Below are 7,881 nucleotides of genomic sequence, written 5' to 3'. Positions count from 1 at the left end.
GATCTGATTCTACTTTACAATTAGACCAAATTGTAAAATTAATTCTTACAGATAAAAAAGATTCATCTATGTAATGAATGTGATAAAACTTTTACATGTTCCAATTATCATTGCAGGCATGAAAGAAGTCCTGCTGGAGAGAAACCCTATGAATATCCACAATGGGATAAAGCCTTCACATCTCACAGTCATCTTCCAAAGCATGAAAGAATTCAAACTCGAGAGAAACCCTCTGAAGGCTTTCAACAGAGTGAAGCCCTTGCATGTCATAGTAGTCTCCAAATACATAAAAGAACAGATTCTGGAGAGAAACCCTACAAATGTAATCAGTGTGATAAAGCCTTTTCACAACCCAAGTATCTTCGAATACATGAAAGAACACATACTGGAGAGAAACCCTACAAATGTAATCAGTGTGATAAAGCCTTTGCATATCACTGTACTTTGCATTTGCATAAAAGAACACATACTGGAGAGAAACCTTATGAGTGTAATCAGTGTTGTAAATCCTTTGCACAAAGCGGTTATCTTCAAATACATAAAGTAATACATACTGGAGAGAAACCCTACAGATGTAATCAATGTGATAAAGCTTATTCTCAACCGAGTCATCTCCTAATACATAAAAGAACACATACTGGAGAGAAGCCTTATAAATGTAGTCAGTGTGGAAAATCATTTGTATCTCACAGTCATCTTCAATCTCATGAAAGAATTCATACTGGAGAGAAACCTTACAAGTGTAATCAATGTGATAAAGCTTTTTCACAGCACTCTAGTCTCCAAATGCATAAAAGAACACATACTGGAGAGAAACCTTACAAATGCAATCACTGTGATAAAGCCTTTTCACAAAGCAGTAGTCTCCAAATGCATACAAGAACACATACTGGAGAGAAACCTTATGAATGTAATCAGTGTGGTAAAGCCTTTGCACGTCACAGTAGTCTCCAAACCCATAACAGGCATCATACTGGAGAGAAGCCCTATGAATGTAATCACTGTGGTGAAACCTTTGCATATCACAGTAGTCTCTGGAAACATAAAAAGAATCATCTGGGAGAGGAACCGTATGGAGGTATTTAACATGTAAGGTCTTTGCATATTTGTATAATCTTCATCGTCGTGAAGGTATTCATACTGCAGAGAAACCATATAAATGGAAGAAATGTGGTAAATCTTTTGCACGTCTGTTATCTCTTAATGTAGAAAAGAATATGAGAAATTGTTATAAAAAAAACAGATAATGGAACTGGCAGTTACAGTTGAGCATTTTGAGACTTTTTGTCAGCAAATTAATATTACCCATATTACTGGCATTCCTTATAATTGTCAAGGACAAGGGAGTGTGGAAGGTGCCCATGGAACTTTAAAACAATGTCTTCATAAAATAAAAAGGGGGGAGGTATATCCCCATATACTACAAATTCATTTAATCATGTTCTTTTTATTTTAAATCTTTTAAAAAATTTAGATGCCAAGGAACTTTCTGCTGAGTGTCTATGGCACTCTATAACTAGGTATACTTATGCATAGGTGAAAGGGAAGGATCCACTTACTGGCATATTGCATGATCTCCATCAGGTATTTAATATGGGGAAGAGGGCATGTTTGTGTTTTTTTTTTCTGCAGGATGCTGAAGGAGCATGGTGACTGCCAGAGTCAAGGTTGAGACATGCTAATGCTGGGACAAAAGATGTTGGTGACCTGTGGGCTTTCTGAGTGCCCTGACAATGGTGACTGGGAAGCTGTTTTGGATATATGTTCCCAACCCACCTTTGCTTACCTATACCCCTAATGGGACAAACTCCCTTGCCTCAAGTTTTTAGACCTTGTGGAACAGAGAATCAAAAGGAGAGGTTATAATGACTCTTGTATGTTTATTAAATGTGACCAGTTATTCGGACTCAATCATGGGCTGGTCTAGAAATCAATCCAATATTGGAAATAACAGTCTTCATTTGGAAGGCTGGTTCTGGACATTTTCAGAAACATATTTGGAAATTAGCTGCAGTTCTCTATGATGTTATGTTAGCAAGAGATAAAAGTTGGGATAGGATCTAGATTTCAAATAAGTGTTAGTACATACGTTAAGGTTCTTTTAATTGTCAAGTTAAAATTACTTTTGTTTCTTCTACAATATTTAATGTAAGTTGCATTGAGAAAGTTACACTTTCTAATTGTATTAGTGTGTAGAAACCCGGCATGTCTGTTATAGAGGTCTATCAACTAGCTTTTGTTTTATTGCCCTGAATATCACAGAACCTTGGTATTCTGGAAAAGGCTTGCAAGTACTGGAAGAAGTGAGTCAGGCTTTAAGCAGAAGCAAGAGGGGGTAGTGGGTTTATAACAGCTTTAATTACATTAATTGCTAGCACCACTGCTTCTGCAATTTCTTTGACACAAGAAGTTAAGACAGCTACTTTTATAAATCATATAGTAAAAGTTACTAATGTTGAATATACAAGAGGATTTAGATAGGCATTTGGAACAACAGGTTGATGCTCTTTATCCTATTCAAATTATTGGAAGGAGGTTCAGAGTTTAAGAGTATGGAGCCATCTCGAGTGTCATGCCAAATACCATTGGATTCATGTTAGTTCCAAAATTTACAGGGGCAGTCATTATAATTAGGGAAAAGTTTAAAGACACTTGCAGTGTATTTGGCATAAGTCTAACACCTCTCTGGGTGTTTTAACTTTGTATAGTGAGCTTATGAATTTCAAGAATGCTGCTCTGCTAAGTGTTGATGTGGCAGATACTGCTGATAAAATTACCCATGGCCTGAGGTCAGTATTTCTGTTTTGGTCAAGCTTCAAGAATGGCATATATAGCTTGATCTTGCTAGCCCTTTTTGTCCTGGGAATACTTTTATTCCTGCCCATTGTCTTAAAGCTTGTCTTTAACAACATCAACATGTTGGCATCCAAAGTACATGGCTTGAAACTGAAAATGGACCCCCCAGATAGAGTTTTTATTTAACAGGCTGGCAAGCCACGGATGGGTAAGATTCTGCATAGAGCCTTACCAACCTAAGACATAAATGCATTGCCTTTGTTAATGCATATTCCACGACAGGTAAGGAGGGCATTCTTGTCAGAAAGATCTAAGACAGGCTCAGTCTTGTTATATGAAGCAAAAAAAAAGGGGGAGAAGCGGAGAGATTTGGGGGCTGCTTGGCAAGAATCTGATATGGACCAAGGACAAGGAAATGGGTTCCTTGGCACTAAAACCATCTAGTCCTAGGCTTTATTTTTTGGTGAGGAGACTTTTAATGACTGCTGCTATTTCATTAGGGGTTATGGGACTCTTTAGATGGTTTATCTGATCCTGATTAACTTTGACACCTGGTACCTGTCTAGAAAATGGTCCATTTCATCCAGATTTTCCAGTTTTGTTGAATATAGGCTTTTGTAGTAGGATCTAATGATTTTTTTTTAATTTCCTCAGTTTCTGTTGTTATATCTCCCTTTTCATTTCTGATTTTGTTAATTTGGATACTGTCTCTATGCCCTCTGGTTAGTCTAGCTAAGAGATTATCTATCTTGTTGATTTTCTCAATGAACCAGCTCCTGGTCTTGTTGATTCTTTGTGTAGTTCTTTTTGTTTCTACTTGGTTGATTTCAGCCTTGAGTTTGATTATTTCCTGCCGTCTACTCCTCTTGGGTGTATTAGCTTCTTTTTGGTTTTGAGCTTTCAGGTGTGCTGTAAAGTTGTTAGTGTATACTCTCTCCAGTTTCTTTTTGGAGGCACTTAGAGCTATGAATTTTCTTCTTAGAACTGCTTTTATTGTGTTCCATAAGTTTAGGTATGTTGTGCCTTCAATTCTAAAAGGTCTTTAATTTCTTTATTTCGTCTTTGACCAGTTATCATTGAGTAGGGCGTTGTTCAGCTTCCACGTGTATGTGGGCTTTCTGTTTTTGTTGCTATTGAAGACCAGACTTAGTCCATAGTGATCTGATAGGATTCATGTGATTATTTCAGTCTTCTTGTTATCTGTTGAGGTCTGTTTTGTGACCAATTATATGGTCAGTTTTCGAGAAGATACCATGAGTACTGAGTTGAGAAGAAGGTATATTCTTTTGTTTTAGGATGAATCAGTGTAGTCTTTATACAAGAGTAAAACCTTTAGTGTGTAATCAGTCTGTTACAACCTTTACATCTCATGGTAATGCTTGAGGACTTGAAAGAACTCATAATGAAGGGGATTTGGTAAGATCCTTAGCCAATACACATTCTGTTACATAAGATTATCCTGACATGTTTGCTCCTGCAAACTCATCTGGACAAAAGCTAATAACCCTTTTAGATTTCATACTTTAATTACATAAAAAACTCATCTGGGTATAAAACTTTATAAGTATGTATTAGTGCCTTTTCTATTGCTGTGATAAAACAGAATGTCTGAGGCAACTTATGAAGCAGTTTAATTTGGCTTATGGTTCACACCATCAAAGTATCATTACATGTTTCAGACATGGCAGTTAAAGGGGGAAGCTCAGAGCTCACATCTTCAACCTACAACATGTAACAAGAAGTAGGAACTAGAAATGGCATGTAGATGTAAACTCTTCAAGCCTATCCCCAGTGAAGTATTTCCTCCACCAGGGCAGCATTTGTTAAATCTTCCTAAATGATATGATCAACTTAGAAGAACGGATTTCTCTGACTGCAAACATACTTTCTTGTTTCTGTTACATGAATCAAACCATAAGAAAAAAACTGAAGGTAAGCCTTTAGATGCCTTAACACTGTTGTTACAGGAATGAATGCTTGCACAAGAAAAACATTCATGAGTGAAAATGTATTTGTTTAACAATTTCTTTCCATTTTAATTATGTGATGTCAGTGTATCTTTAGCTTTCACATGCTGGTTAGATGTTAGTCCTTGGATCTCCTTGGAGCTGGAATTTCAGGACTTCATCAAAAACCTGACCTGGTCCTGGAAATGAACTTGTATTAAATGTTTGGCCATGGCTCTAGCCCTGTAAATATTTTAAAGGCTTTATTGTCTTGACATCAGGTAATAAATAAACTCATACAAGAGAAAAATCCTATTCATGTAAATAATATGTTAAAGATTTAGACATCCCATTCAATCACCAGAAGAATTAGTGCTGCACCTCTTTTTCATAATAGCCTTGAAGCAAGTAAATAGTTCACCATGTTTACACAAGTCTGATGGTTCATATCTCCACATGTGGCTTATATTTTGACAATTTTGAAGTTGATGTTGAAGTGTGCTGTGTGTGTGACAAATCCCTTTACTAAAGTTTATTTGGTAGCTCTTATATTCCTTCTGTGGCTACTGGATTTTTGTTTTTGTTTTTGTTTTTCGAGACAGGGTTTCTCTGTGTATCCCTGGCTGTCCTGGAACTCACTCTGTAGACTACAACCGCCCAGCTCTTTTTTTTGCTTTTTTTTTTTTTGGATGTGGCTACTGTTGTCTTCTATCATGCGACTGTTGTCTTCTATGATTCTATCATGCTTTTACTTGGTAGCAGTTATCTTCCTGCTTCAATGTATAATGTAGTGTGTATCAACTAAGTGACCCATTGTGTATTTAAATACTGTGCAGCATGTAATCATACTTTTCAAGTAAGGATGTCTGTGATTGGTTGGGGGAAGGGGTCTTGTGGTTTTGTTTGTCATATTCACAAACAAATTACTTTGAGGTGTTGTTTGCTATCCAGCCTGGCTTGGATGTCAGTAATTATTTAGGGCTACATAGAACTCTTGATTATCATGTGTCAACCTCCTGAGTACAAGTCCAAAAATAGAAGATTTACCCCAATGGATCTTGTTTTATTAATACAGTTTAACAACATTAATATTGAAATGTTTAGCCGGGCGGTGGTGGCGCATGCCTTTAATCCCAGCACTTGGGAGGCAGAGGCAGGTGGATTTCTGAGTTCGAGGCCAGCCTGGTCTACAGAGTGAGTTCCAGGATAGCCAGGGCTATACAGAGAAACCCTGTCTCGAAAACCAAAAAAAAAAAAAAAGAAAGAAAAAGAAATGCTTAACAAGTCCAATCACAACCACAATGAGGTGGCCAGTTGCTCTGAATGAAGCACCTTATCTATGACACAAAGTAACAAAAACTGAAAGGTCTTATAAAATTATGGTACTAATACAAACTAGCACAGCTAATCTGAATTACAGTAAGATGCATCCTCAAGAAATTAAACATTGAACTACTGTATGATCGTGCTATTACACTGTTGGCTTAGTAGCCAAGGAAATTACTATGCAGAGACATCCTGCAGCTCTCTGTGCATTACATTGTTCATGAAAGCTAACATGTAATCAAGGTGTCCATCTACAGAGAACAGTGAAAAACATGTGGGAAATAGACTAAGTGAAGTTCTAAGTGAGCTGAAGTTCCTACACTTGCATGGACACATTTGGAGAGGGCACTGTGTGGAGGTATAGTGTTGTTATATCCTCTGGCCCTTTGTTCTTTATCTTATTAGGTATACATGTCTGTAGACTTGATTAGTGAACTAAGTGGTGAAGGAGCATATCAGGCTGTGTTTCAGATGCTAAAAGAAAGCATCTCAGGCTTGCTCCACTCCTCAAATTGTGGGTGGTGGGCTTGTATGTAGTCATTGTTGTAAAGGTACAGGCTTGCATCTGTTTTACTGTTTTGTTTTTGAAGATAGGATGTTCAATTAATACAGAATGCCATTTATTTTTCTAGCTTTGTGTTCATATGGCTGTTTATTGTTCAGTATATGGAAAGAAGGGTTTAAACTGGTACATTGCCCAGTAGTAAACATTGCATCCATTTGATGAGGCAGGTGGGGTCATAGTTTCTAACTATTTTATATGCTGTTCTTCCTTTCTTTTCTCTTCTTTTCCTTTATTTCTTTTCTGTTCTTTTTTTTTTTTTTTGAGTGTTTTATACCCATGATCATTGGGGATTATGTTGTGAGACTTTTCCTGGGAGGACATGACACACATGAGTACAATCATGTTGTGAGACTTTTCCTGGGAGGACATGACACACATGAGTACAATCATGTTGTGAGACTTTTCCTGGAGGACATGACACACATGAGTACATAGCCTAGACTGGAAACCCAGACAGAGCACAGTAACAATTATACTAGAATCCAGCTTGGTGAACCAGGAACACAGATGGAACAGACTGAAGGAATGGAAGACCAGTGATTGGTCAATTTTGAGACCCATCCCATGGGCAGGCTCCAATCTCCCACACTATTAATGATGAAGTGTTGTGCTTTGCATACAGGAGACTATCATGGCAGCCCTCTGAGAGGCTCTACCCTGCAGATGACGGAGACAAATGCAGATAACCACAGACAAACATTGGACTGAGGTCAGGACCCCAATGGAAGAGTTAGGGGAAAGACTGAAGGCCCTCAAGGAGGTGGCAACCCCACAGAAAGACCAGCAATGTCAACTAACCTGGAGCCCTGGGTGCTCCCAGACACTGAGCCACCAACCATAGAGCATACATAGGCTTGTCTAAGATTCCCCAGTACATATGTAGCTGAGGGCTGCCATGTCTGGCCTCAGTGTGAGAGGATGCACCTAATCCTGCAGATACTTGATGCTCTAGGGTGGGGCAACATGGCGGGGATGGCTGTCCTCTCAGAGGCAAAGGGGAGGGGGAAGAAGAGGAACATTGCACAGGGGGGACTGGAGGGGACATTATTTTGGATATAAATAAGTAATTTATGAAAGAGAGAGGAGCGGGGGAGAGAGAGAACAAGCAAGCCAGCCCGAGGGCAATGAAGACAAAAGAGATGTGACCCATACCTCACCCTTCATGACCCAGGCATGAGCAGAACAAAGTCACAATCTTGTTGTTTTTGTTTGTTTGTTCGTCAGTCTTGTTTTTTTTTGTTTGTTTTT

The 7,881-nt window shown here is 38.3% G+C and overlaps 1 protein-coding gene across 1 annotated transcript in view; it reads left to right on the top strand.

Moving 5' to 3' along the window:
- The window catches only part of LOC114637598 (zinc finger protein 664-like), a 53,402-nt gene extending 46,061 nt beyond the window's left edge, over positions 1-7,341 (top strand). Inside the window, exons 4-6 of the mRNA XM_028785833.1 lie at positions 117-1,048; positions 1,132-1,188; positions 7,256-7,341. Of these exons, the coding sequence (XP_028641666.1) occupies positions 117-1,048; positions 1,132-1,188; positions 7,256-7,341 (1,075 nt within the window). The remainder of the gene's footprint in view (positions 1-116; positions 1,049-1,131; positions 1,189-7,255) is intronic.
- The last annotated feature ends 540 nt before the right edge of the window (positions 7,342-7,881 follow it).

This window comes from Grammomys surdaster, unplaced genomic scaffold, assembly GCF_004785775.1.
Source record: "Grammomys surdaster isolate TR1022 unplaced genomic scaffold, NIH_TR_1.0 125349, whole genome shotgun sequence".
NCBI classification, from domain to species: domain Eukaryota; kingdom Metazoa; phylum Chordata; class Mammalia; order Rodentia; family Muridae; genus Grammomys; species Grammomys surdaster.
The sequence above is the reverse complement of the archived record's forward strand: the minus strand, read 5'-3'. Positions and strand labels throughout refer to the sequence as shown.